At 44.3% G+C, this 13,288-nt stretch overlaps 1 protein-coding gene across 4 annotated transcripts in view; it reads right to left on the reverse strand.

Annotated features, from left to right (window-relative positions):
• LOC119177204 (dipeptidyl peptidase 4) overlaps positions 1-13,288 on the reverse strand; it is a 522,011-nt gene that overhangs the window by 281,957 nt on the left and 226,766 nt on the right. Inside the window, exon 1 of one of the 4 annotated variants that reach the window (XM_075878255.1) lies at positions 8,032-8,368. The exons of 2 other annotated variants lie outside the window; for them this stretch is intronic. In XM_075878255.1, the coding sequence (XP_075734370.1) occupies positions 8,032-8,064 (33 nt within the window). In that variant the 5' untranslated portion in view covers positions 8,065-8,368. Of the gene's footprint in view, positions 1-8,031; positions 8,369-13,288 lie in introns of those variants that run through there. One more of the 4 variants, XM_075878258.1, reaches the window with a different exon arrangement.

A 13,288-nucleotide genomic window follows, 5' to 3' on the forward strand; every position in this document is an offset into this window, starting at 1 on the left:
TACTGCATCATTTCAGGACCATACAGACGCCATCTTAATAACAACCATAGATAGTCCTGGTTGGCTGGTCGTTTCAGTATTTTTTCAATAAATGGGTGGTTAGACTGAAAGCCTGAACCAGAAACTGCTCCACGTTTTCATCAGTTAATGCTCTCGAGTCGACAAATGCCAGTGTCACGTAGATAATGAAGTAGAATGTGAAACGACCTCAAAAGCTCTCGTAGGCTTTCAGGGGAACAATATGGAGAGACGTTCGGATATACCATTTCTTTTATTGCGAGAGTAATTATATGAACAGTCTCGGCTGGTTTTGGTCATTGCCACCGCCGTCATTCACGTAAACAAACAAGCTATATATATATATATATATATATATATATATATATATATATAAGGGAAAAAGTGTATGCCTAGGGGCTGCTCGTTTTTCCGTGTTTTGACACAATATTAATGAGATCTAACAGACAGTAATGCCAAGGAATGTACAGGGGAAGTTATTAGAACCAATGGAATGTAAATAAGAAGAAAGAAAAGTGCATGAAAAAATAACCAGCCGTGAGCAGGAATCGAACCTACGCACGTTATTCGAAGGTCGTAGGTTCGATTCCTGCTCACGGCTGGTTATTTTTTCATCCACTTTTCTTTCTTCTTATTTACATTCCATTGGTTCTAATAACTTCCCCTGTACATTCCTTGGCATTACTGTCTGTTAGATCTCATTAGGATTGTGTCAAAACACGGAAAAACGAGCCCTTAGGTATACACTTCTTTCCCTTATTTCATTAAACGAGGTTCTCGTACTGGAAGACTTGGTGTCATAAGGTTGTATATGAGGGACTATTAATTAGCTGCCGCCCCGCCGCGGTGGTCTAGTGGCTAAGGTACTCGGCTGCTGACCCGTAGGTCGCGAGTTCGAATCCCAGCTGCGGCGGCTGCATTTCCGATGGAGGCGGAAACGGTGTAGGCCCGTGTGCTCAGATTTGGGTGCACGTTAAAGAACCCCAGGTGGTCGAAATTTCCGGAGCCCTCCACTACGGCGTCTCTCATAATCATATGGTGGTTTTGGGATGTCAAACTCCACATATCAATCAATCAATCAATCAATCATTCAGTATTAATCAGCTGCCTGCTCGTAATAAGTTCACGTGCTACGTGACGCCAAACATGCACATAAAAGAGTGTTTTACACTCGTCGCTTGGCTTATAGATGGCGCTGACTGACACTCCTACTTCTAAATTCACATATAAACCCAAAAAAAAGTGGATGGAGGGAAGGCCGCTGTGGTAGCTCAGTGGTTAGAGCATCGAACGCGTTATATATATATATATATATATATATATATATATATATATATATATATATATATATATATATATATAGAGAGAGAGAGAGAGAGAGAGAGAGAGAGAGAGAGAAGGAAGCGCTAGCCTCCTCTTTCTACAGAGCGAAAATCGCCTTTCCGATCAAGGCCTTATCTAGTGATTGAACATGGGGGAGGGGGACGCTTATGGTCGCCGCGCTATCACGGCAACCATTAGCGCGCGGCTCTTGCTCCCTCAACAGGCAGGATTTTCTACGGGATGCGCTCTCAACACGAAAAAAAGGGTGCCAAAAGTGTCCCTGGATCGGCCGTCCACATATAGATGTGCTCTTGAATGTAAACATTCGACAGAAGTCTGTCTGGTTGAGTATGAAACTGGGAGATGATTGAGACTCCAACCAAAAGTTTTGAAGAAACCCGGCGTTTCGAAACCGACTCGGTTCCTTCCTCAAAAGTGGTGGCGGGGACTACATAGCAGCGGCGTCTTCAAAGCACTGACGGGGCGGATAATGACCCCCCTTCTCTTTCATTCGCGGATCAGCACTCGCGGGTCATTATCCGGCCTGCGAGTGCTTTGAACACGCCGCTGCTATGTAGTCCCCGCCATCACTTTTGAGGAAGGAACCGAGTCGGTTTCGAAACGTCGGGTTTCTCTAAAAGTTTTGGTTGAAGTCTAAATCATTTCCCATAGATGCGCTCTACACAAGAACTGCCACCAGCGGCGACACACGACGCATAGCCCTTCGTACCAGTATGCGCTGCCCACGGGAGGCATTTCTCATCAACGCGGTCCCTACGCACGAACCCTGTTGCGGTCATCTACTGTGGCCGAACCACAGGCAACTTGGTTACTTAGCAAGCATATGTTTACTTCAATTAATTTTGCTCCTAAAAATGCTAGCCTTGTTTCGTTAAACATTCGAATATGTTGCTATCGCATTCATTGCTTCGCCTTTTTGGGGAAACTGACTTATTATGGTCATGTTGGAAGCTATCTTGCGGAATACTCCTTTGGACATTAAAGCACGGGCGAGACTAAATGAAATGCTTGACGTCAATATTCGCTGGTGTACACTAAATGTACCATACCTGCACTCCAGACTGTCTCTTAGGTTATTATTTTTGTTGTATATGGGTTAAACGGGAAACTTGACTCTCTCAACGTTGAACTTACACAGATTGTTATCCAGAAGATACATGAGTTTTCCACAAGTCAGTAGGTCACATTTGCTATTATGTTTTCTTACTTTAAAACAACAAGATCGGGTGTGACGCGATGCTCAAATGCTTTTACAGCTAAATTTATTGCAGGCTAACAGGACAGCTGAACAGCACGTGAGCCCCTGGGTAACAGAGCATGAATCTCGTCATCGACGGTGAAAAATATAACGAAGCCACAGTCACACTTTGTATTCATTTAGTATATATCTATATATATACAGTTTGAAAATTCATTTATTCATTCAAGTTTAGTTTTGGAGAAGTAGTGATGCCCAATATAAAGCAGTGATTTTACAGACTAGGCTCCCATATTGCGAAGAGTGTGAGGGGAAAACCGCTATAACGAATGCAGGGATTAAAAAAGTACACGGACAAATTCTAGAAAAAATAGCATTGCTTTGAAGTAACCTTTAACGTACTACAATAACATTATAGAGTTGTTCGCAGCGCCAACTTCAGAGATGACACTACGCCGTTTTCACGAATTTAGTGTAGTATTGCTGATTGAGTGCAAATTTACTGCACAGTGTATTTGGAATTCACGTTGTCACCAGTTTTATTCAGGCCACATCAACTTGCACATCTTAATTACAGTCAATGTCTAAACTATTAAATTCATTTTCTTCGTTCGCTTTTCAGTGATGTTTAGAGCGAACGTTACTTGATGCTCGTTATCTATTCGAGGCGTTCTGTATTTGTTCTTGTAAAAGTAGCATGTGCGTGCTCATCATAATAAGCAATAATATATGCCACTCACTTCATGGTACCACATGCAAATTTTTCCTTTCTCACGCTAATGGCAGAAAGAGCTTGTCGACGCTGCCAGGGTTCATTCGTACAAAAACGAAGCAGTGAGTGCATCTGCCTGAGTAGTACCTAGCATGACTTGTGTGTTTACACGCACAAACGGCAAAGACAGAAAGCAAAGCCTAAAGGAACGCCACGGAACACGCGCGGGAGTGCGGCGTTGTTAGATTTATTATTTTTACCGTCCATGGCGTGACACGTATGCCGCGTTGCACGGTACTCCGGAAAGCGTGTGTGATTCAACTGTTCACGTGTACATTTGCCGTCGCACAGCCTCATATAGAGTTAGAAATCTCATGGCTGTCGTGCGGTGGTCATCATTTTTGCTAGCTGTGTACATTCTCTGAGTTTGTGCCGTCGTTGGTTGAACGGTAGTTGTCCCTTTCCTGACGGCCTTGAAGTAAACGTCCGACGAGTACCAGAAAGCGATGTCACCCAAATTCATGAATTAAGCCTTACACAGCAGTTAGCTTCGAGAAAACGTGCTCATTTGGCAGCTTCTTTATGTTCACGTCAGGAATTTTTGAGAAGAAAAAAAAAATGACGCCTGCATGATTCCAACTGTGAAGTGTGGGATCCTGTCGTACACAGCCGCTCGTGCGTGCGTTGGCAGAAGCTGTTCATACTTGTCAGTGATGTTGGCGAAGCATATTTGTTTCGTTGTTTTTATATTTGAAATGGAAATATTTACGCTTGAGGGGCGAGTGAAACAAAATTACACAGCTTACAAGGAAGAGAGAGTACGACAAACATATGTTACTTGCTCTCGGGTACGAATTACAGGCAGCCATATTTGATGACGCACACTTGGGAGAACGAGGTTCCGGAAAAGTGAATTAGGTATAACGCTTTAATGCAACACCGTTATACGTTGGTGGAAAGAAATAAGCACATAAATAATGAAGCCTGGAAACAGGCGCAGACCGAGAGTTCATTATGTCTAAAGGCAAAAGAACACAACGACGAACGCACTAAAGAAGGCAGCCAGAAAGCAGCGGTAGCTGCACAAACAGGAGTACGTCAACAAAGAATAATGCGGTGGCGGGGCCCTTGAGCGGCCGCTGAGACGACAGTTGAAGCAGATCAGCTTTTCCGAGAACGGAGTGCGCGCAAACAAGGTTAAATCCAAGGACAGTGTTGGAGCCTTTGTGAAAGCGGACGTGTTTGGTAACACATTACACTTATAAGTAAGCTGCAGTCGGTGATAATTTTTAGTCCACTGTCAAGCGTCAGAAATTCTCACAATGACGCAAGAAATGGAACCTATCAGTCCTTCTGGATATGGTGGGGTATCAAGAGTGAAACAATGTGACTTTTCTTCACTCTGTCACAGTTTGAATATTGATGCGCTTCTGACGCGGAGACTGGAGTAAATGAGCACAACGTTGCAGCTTGGCAGTACGCATGTTTTGATCAAGCTAAACTGCACTTGGAGTGGTACTATATGATTGATTGATATGGAAGGTGTAACGTCCTAAAACCACCACATGATTATGAGAGACGCCGTAGTGGAGGGCTTCGTAAATTTCGACCACCTGGGGTATTTAACGTGCACCTAAATCTGAGCACACAGGCCTACAGCGATTTCGCCTCCATCAAAAATGCAGCCACCACAGCCGGGATTCGATCCCGCGACCTGTTGGTCAATAGCCGAGTATCTTACTACAGCGGCGGAGCTGGAGTGGCATATCTGTACTGTAGATCTTATGTGAGGACACACTTTCTTAATGTGTACAAAACACACGTCGGTTTCGCCGATTACGTGCTCAGCCACTTCACGAACACACAACTGCAACTTTTGAAGACGATGGTTTTTTCTTGGTATACTTCGATGCGGAAAGTTTGGTCTGTCTGCCTGTATTTTTTTTTTCTGTTTTTCTGCCTGGCACCCGATTAAGTAGATTGGCGAAAGTCTAACCCCTTTCTAACCGACAATGCATCTTGGTTTGGTTTCTGCGTTCATATGTGCTGACATTGTCAATCCAAAAACAAATATTTCGCATAATTTTATGGGACCTCAGTACAAGGTTATTGTGCTGTGTGTTACTTTATTTATAAAATGCAGAGATACGTAATTTTAAAGACCGCAGTGCTTATTACGGGGCGCTGGCGATGCGACGCTATGACCGAAAGAACAGGGGTTTTCTCGCTTCCCTAAAACTACATCGTGCAGGGACCTACCAGTGTTCAAGAAAAAACTTCGTTTTTTCAAATAACTGCTAGATAGCGTCCATATCTCACGCAGCACCTACTTGACGATCATTTCGCGCAGATGATCAAATGAACGTTTTAACATTTCTCTCCAGGCACAAGACTATCGTCATTCGACGACCTTTGCAAATGAAGCACGCAACGCCGCCATTTTTTTTGTCATATACAACTGTTGTCTCTCGTTTAGCAAAAAGTATACGAGTATATGTTATTACGTCTACATACAAAGGTCACACGTTTAGCTGTTTGTTGACAGTAGAACATTCCACTTGGCCAAATTCACAAAGCTTTTCATTCTTGTACCTGCTCATTCTCATTGTCCAGCAGCTACTCTAATTATGTCTTGCATCAGGATTGAATGCATTATCATCTTATGAAGAGATTCAGCGTAATAAACGTTGTGATTCAGTAAGACGTCCTGACGTCCTGGTTCGCTGGTGTTAGACTTTCTTAAACTGCGCGAAATGATCAGCACACGAGTAAGAAAACACACAGAACAACACCAGCACAGCACAACACTGCGCTCGTGTTGTTATGTGTTGTAGACAAAGAAAGTGCTCAACAGCGCAAACGATAGGAGAGGTTAGAAGAGACGAGAACATAGCGTCCGCGCTCTTCTATTCACTCCTATCATTTTGCGCTGTTAAGCACTTTCTTTGTCTACCATGCAGCGCCAATTAGCCTAATAAAGCGCTTCGTTATTGCTCTGGTGTGTTTTCTCACTCGTGTCCTAGTCATTTCGCGCATTGTACGGAATGGTTGGGACTACGGGGCCAGAACCGAGAAAAAAAAAAACTAAAGTATACTGAACGCATATAAGTGCCGACAAATTGTTTTGTACGTTAGTGCAGCTACAGACCAAATTCTAAATATATATAATACGTATGTTTACTTCAGCGAGTTCACAGTACGTCTTGGTTTGTATGTATGTAAACTGTGAAGATATCCTTCCCCATTACTCATTAGAATGCCACACAAGGCTCACGGCCAAGTCGAGATTCACAATCGACGTAAGAAGCGATTATATCTACATACCTTAGTGCTTTATTCGTTATCAGTGAAGTAAACAACGTTTATGGAACAAGAATTACCATCGCGTACAACAGCCAGTACACGAAAACCTAAAGCGTGTTCGCAATAATTCAAATGCCCAATCCTACGAACCAGGCTCATTATTGGGCATTAACTAATGTAGATCCAATCGACGTTTTGTTTTCGTCAATAACTTAGAGGCAGATGATGTCGCACTGACACGGTGCCGGCTGCATCTATGCCCTTGAATAGGTGGAAAACTGAGTACACCAGTACAAGAAAAAAAAAAAACCTAAATGGGGAAGGAACACACTTCATATACGTGAAGATCCGGGCTGGTTGTTCCATATTTACAAGCGAGAAAAAAATCCAGTGAAACTCAGGACAAGGGCGCAAAAGAGGCACATTCTTTCACGAACAGCCACCGTTTAGTGAATGAGTGTTTATGATTGAATGTACCTCGTTTGCGTCCTTGTCTGGAGTTTCGCTGTTTTTTTTTTCTCTCGCATGCAAAGGAACGCACAGGGCGAGCGCTGACTGACAGTTCCTGTGATTCAGCGCTCATCCTGTCTGTTCTGTCACTTGTGCTAAGTGTCGTTTCGCACTGTTTGCAAGTGCGCGACTAACTAGCCCGACAAACCACTCTTACGGAGTAGAGACACACGTACAGTTATTGTTACCATGTCTAAGTGAAAATAACATTGCTGTATTTCCGTGTCACATATAAATAAAAAAAACGCAATAAAGAGAAGCGTGCTTAAAACAAAGTGTTTCTGCTCTTTGCGCTGAAAGCGCTGTTACTCGACATGTCACGCAAGATTCGCGCTTAAGACCAAGGTGAGCATGTGTGAACAACACGCCATAAACTCATAGAGCACGTGATGTACAAATACAAACGCTGGAAGGCACCGATAAATTGTATATATTGTATTAGCGACCTAAAATATTGCGTTAACAATAACTGCCACAAGCAACAACAAAAAATCGGTATACTAAACGACTCAAACACTATTCATCGGTTATTCTCAATCATTCGGCAATGAATTTAAGAGTCTTGGTCAGCCCTTACGTGTGTCACGCGTGATTAAGCAAAGCCTGGAACATAGCGTTAGTCAGACAGGGATAGTTATTGTTTATATGCAAGTGTGTGCAGTATCATGCGCGGATGTCAGTAGGAGCGAAAAGCGGGTCATTCCAAACGCGACAACGCTTTGTCTCTCTACACGTCGAAGCCTTGCAGGCTTCAAGCCAAAATTGGCAACGATTGGCGCTAGAGACAGTCGTCCGCGGCTGCACAGTGACTCGGACGGCGATGCAGTGATATGCGCACGAGAGAAGGGTCCTGCGGGAGCAGCAGCGCGGCTGACATCGGCACATGGTTTCGGGGGAGGCGAGACCAGGAGCCGACAAGAGCCCCGCGGCCAAGAGTGGTGGTTACCTCGTCGTCATAGATGGGGTACGGGTCCGCCATGGACGCGTGTCAGCGGCGGGCAAGCGGCGGTGTCGAGGACGGTGGCCCAGTCGAGGTCTGCGACGTGGACGAGCACGCTGCTGCGCTGCCTCACATCGTGCTGCGCCACGCGAAGTCGCGGGATTGTCGGAAGACGAGCGACACTCGGGACCCCATGGGGCTGGCTCGGAGGAGATTCGCGGTCCCCCGGCGTCACACGAGTGGCGGCCACCGCGGCGGGGTCGACCACGAGCAGCTGAGTTCGGCGGCTCCCGCCATGGGCGACCCGGGTCCGGACAGCGACATTTTCGAGGGCCGCGCGAGGAGAGCGGTTTCCCCTTTGCGAGAGCGCGCGCCTGCGCAGACAGAGCGCCGGGATCGATGGAAATGCGTGCGGGATGGAATGCGGGCCCTTTCCTCCCCTGGACCGGACCACGATGCTCCCGGCGCGCGTAGCTGGCGGCTATTTTGGGGGCAGCCCCGTCAGGATGCACAAAGAAAAAGCACTGACGCCCGTCTCGAAGCCTTGCTCTTTGTGCACAACTCGCTGCTCTCCCGTTTATGGCCGAGGCCAAGAGCGCGCTCTGTCCGCTGTTTATCTTCTTACGAACAAGCCCTCGGGGCTTCCATGCACTCCTGGGGTTTTGAAGTCGTCTCTGCGCTCCGTGCCAGCTTTACGATCGCACTGCGGCCGCCTTGGCGAGTGACTGCGCGCACAGTGGGCCGTTGGCCGCCTGCAGGACTTCGAGTGTGGCAACAGCGGGATTTACGCCAGAGCACAAGCATTCCTTTTCACTTGTTAGCTCGAGTAGAATTACTCGGATATACTAGAAAAGCTCAGAGAACGAATACTGCGAATTCAGCTTCCAATACATGACTCATTCATTCAAAGAAATTAAGAATTTTTTAACCTTTACTTTCGAATAGAATTTCGCTGGCATAACTACTATATCTTTTCAATAATTTGTCACTTTCGTCACCTCTTACATTTATTTTAGCGTTGCAGCTGACGATTATGAGAAAATGAAGCAGAGGTGCACGAGTGCTGAAGATTTTCTGAATAGCATTGAATTATTGTACCATAAATTCTTGTAATAAATTCGAAAACAACATCTTTTAAAGTTATCACATGTTTCGTATTCTAGAAATTTGGAAACAAATCCCATTTGTATATGTAGCTCGTCGCACAGCGGACACACTTTCTTTTTTTCTTTTTGCGCGACTGTCTGTACGTAACTAATATGAGCTCTGTCCCACCGTGAGGTTTTAGTGGGGTATGTCGTTGGTCTTCTAAGCACGAGATGGCGAGTTCGAATCGCGGTCACGTCTGCCGCATTTCGGTGCATTCGAAATAAAAATAAACCTCGTTACCGTGTATTCAGAATATTCAGTTTGAAGAAACACGGTTGATCACATCTAATCCCGAGTTAATCATATTGCGGATGAAGCATATTCACATCCTAATTTCAGCATGTAAAGCACAACAATTTTGTTTCGTTTTTACATACCGCGGGCCTGATTTCGGGCTGGAACGTGAAACCATACCATTCAGCGTACAAGGTAAGCTTTGCCACTCGACAGCCAAAGCTCGGGATAAAACTAACCTTTCAGTGGCAAGGAACACGACTTTATGACTAGCGCGACTTCATCGCAGAAACCCGGGATGACGACGACAACTACAACCACAACAACAACATAAAAAGACAGTCCCATTGCTGTTCCGATTCCCACCGTATTTTAAGGCACTGTTTTCTTCTTCTGTAGATTCGTCGAGGTACCATTAAAACTGTTCAAGATAGCGTAGCGGAATATTTGTGCGAACAAACACAACTGCGATAATGATGTTTTTCCCAAGGAAAACACTTCCAATACACCACAGTGATGCCGACGAACGCGGCCTCGCTATGCGCAGATTTGCGCGTTTTCTGCCAGGCACCGACGCAACGCATCGTTGTTTCAATAATAATATGTTAACTTAGAGCAAATCCTTTTGCACTGGACAATTTACAGACATTATTGCGATGCCATGCGCATCTGATTGTTAAACGAGCGATCTTTTGAACCCAAGTGCATATTATCATACATCTTCAGTAAACCGTACAGTTATTTTATAAATTAACAGATGCTGCCTTTTCGCATATGCAGTTACTACGTGGTTGCCTTATCTATATGCAAATTGAGCATTCAGAAAAGTGAGTCTGCTGCACGTCTCAAGGCGAAGGAAGATAATTGTCGCGCCACGATCGGAAGTCTTGTGTGCACAAAGCACATAAAAACGAATAAAATATATATATACAAATATATGTTAAAGCCGCTTCGCAATGGCGGACTAAGTATAAAGGCAGTACGGAGAAGGGTGGCATTCTTCATTTTCCTATTATTTCTTTCTTCGTTTTTGCATCATACCCGTTTTTTTTTGTTTGTGTCCTCTTGCTTCATTTATTTTCTTTTTTCGGAGTATTTCTTTCTTTTTATCACTCTTTATCTTTCTGTCTTTTTCTTTCACATCTGTCTGTCTTTCTATTTCTCGCTTCCTCCTATTTGTTATCTCAATATTGCTTTCTCTTTCTTTCATTATTTCCCTTCCTATCTTTCCTTCTTTTCCTTCTCTCCATGTATCGCTTCATCTTTATTCCTTTTCCTCATTCTCACTCCCCTTTCCTATTTATTTACTAGACTTGCTCTGCTAGCGTGCATGGACAGCCAAGTAGTTAGAACGCTTGCATTCGGATCGTGGGTACGTGGGTTCGAGTTCCGCCTCGCCAAGATTTTTTCTTATCGCCAAAAGTTTATGCCTCTTCCAAACTCCTCCTTTATACATCTTGCTTTCTGGAAGCATTCCCTCGGCAATAATAGTTATTGCATTCCACGCCGGACCATTCGGCGAGCGACAAGATTAAGAAGACCGATGATGATGATAGTTTTCTGGTGACTTCGCACAGCCTGGAGGAATGCTTGAAGTTTTTTTGTGGGCTGGGAAGGGGGTGTCTTTGTTCTCTTGCCTCTCTTCTAAGCTATGGAAGCTGTAGCCCGCAATTTCGCTATGTTTGGCTGCAAGTTGTCTCGCTCTTCCGTTATAACTTACGTGTTGTTACTAGCGTTTCTTAGCTTAAACCCGCCGCAGAGGTCGAATTCTGACTCGAAGTTCGCGGCATAGAATCTCGGCTGTGGTGGCCACCTTTCGAAATGCTCAAGGTTTGCTTTTGATTTAGGCAGCAGTTTAAGAACCTCATGAGGTCAAACTTTTCATAACGATATCTTAGTTAGGAAACGTGAAACTCCAACACTTATACTGTTATAATTGTTTCTTCACTCACTAGTAAACAGCAACCAGACTACAGGAAAAAATAGCACGGGGGCAAATGTAACTGATTCATCGGTCATATGGAGTTGTACAATAGCGTGCAATCTGGGAAAACCATAGAGACAGTGTGAATTACTAAGTTTCGGTATAAACAAGAAGCAAATCAAGAAGACTTCTGTTAGCACTTGTGTTGTTTTTATTTACCCATCAGCTGCGATATTATAACACGCTACAACAGAGGGGCGAATCGATCTGAATAATGCGTGGAACTGTTCCAGATGCTACACGCAAAAAACACTCGCCTGCACGCACACACATGCATGCAAGTGGGTACGTGCGTGTGTGTGCGTAGCGTGCATGCATTCACATATGCACGAACGCACACTATGCACGCACACTCTATGGAGGTACAAGCGCTGTCACTGGCCTGTTCATTATCTTTAACGAGACGCGCAAACGGCAAATGAGGATACTCGCACCGTCGAGAGAAGCAGCCCTGTCCTATTACGCGATACCAGTCACACGCGTAAAAGATGGGGGTTCTCTCTTCCATGCTCTTCCTACTCGTCCTTCTTAAGATCATTTGTAGGAGCTACTTGCCTCAGTACGTCATTATTAACCTCTTGCGCACTTTCTTTAGTACAAAGATTTGTGCCTGCATCGCAGCGGACACTTCCGTTTAATAAGAAAAAAAAACAATGCCGAAACAGTTTGAAAACCTAAGGTAACGATGGTATTTGGGTCACAAGAAGCAAAAAAAAAAAGCTTATACGCACGGAGACTTACACATCCTATATATAGCTTGTGCTGTGCTTTTCTATGCTTTTTTCGTGTCATTTCGCTTAACATACACAAAACTAATTTCCCATAACTGAGCCCTCGTCCTCATTAGTCACTTGTCACATGTATAAGAGAGAAATCAAGTGCTGCCCCCTCCCGCCTTTTGCGCTCTACCTTTTTTTATTCCGCTTAGCTTCCACCTAAACACTGCTACCTGATGCTGCGTTCAAGCTGTCCACCACAATCTGAATATGTAGCTATTAGTAAGGTATATCACAATTAGCGCTACCGTCGTAGCCGTATTTGAAGGCTTCAGAAATAATGCCCTCTAACTTAGAATGTATTCAAATAAATAAACTAAAATGAATACGCCACAATTACCCCGGATTCTTGAACAGCCACTGAAATCCAGTTGTAAAACTCTACACGCATCCACCGGGATTGTACTGATCATGCGATCCGACTTGGTGAAGCTGCTCAGAAACCGTACATAATGAAGGCTCAACATATATTAACCATAAAAACACGATACTCAACGATCACGAAGGTGCCCGCTGCCACAAAGACAGTGGCTATGCCATCCTGTTGCTATGCAGGAGGTACTAAATTCGATAGTTAGCGGTTGCACGATATTATTCTTGCATAGCAAGTGTAAGACATAAATCGGTAAAAAAATGAAACGCTTTAAGCTGGCCGGAATTATTACAGGCCAATCCCCCTGATACGGTTCCTCTCGCGGCCAATAGGCCTCTTTTTCACCTCTATAATTAGGCTGAAGACAAACAATCTCTCTTTTCACTCGCAATGATGATAAGAAATGCGGCTTTAATCATTGATGAAACAGCTTCCGCTTGTATCGTCTCACATATGCGTCTAGAATCCGGGAACATTTTTAACCACTGATGGTAAGTGACGTCGGGTCCTTTAATAACGTACTGTTGCAGCTCATTTTGATGGGCCGAGTGGCCATATAACTTATGAACGAGGCCGTACAAATAAAAAATAAAGGCAATAAAAATCAGAGTAGTTTTTTTAATGAGCCAATCGATTACCACAGCATAGATAATGCTTTTGGGGTATGCGTATTTATTAGCCGCTTGTATAAAAAAATTGTTAATGTCAGCTTCGCTTAAAGGAGCGACGTCAAATGGTTGAATTAAA

This window comes from Rhipicephalus microplus, chromosome X (genome assembly GCF_043290135.1).
Source record: "Rhipicephalus microplus isolate Deutch F79 chromosome X, USDA_Rmic, whole genome shotgun sequence".
Classification (NCBI taxonomy): Eukaryota; Metazoa; Arthropoda; class Arachnida; order Ixodida; family Ixodidae; genus Rhipicephalus; species Rhipicephalus microplus.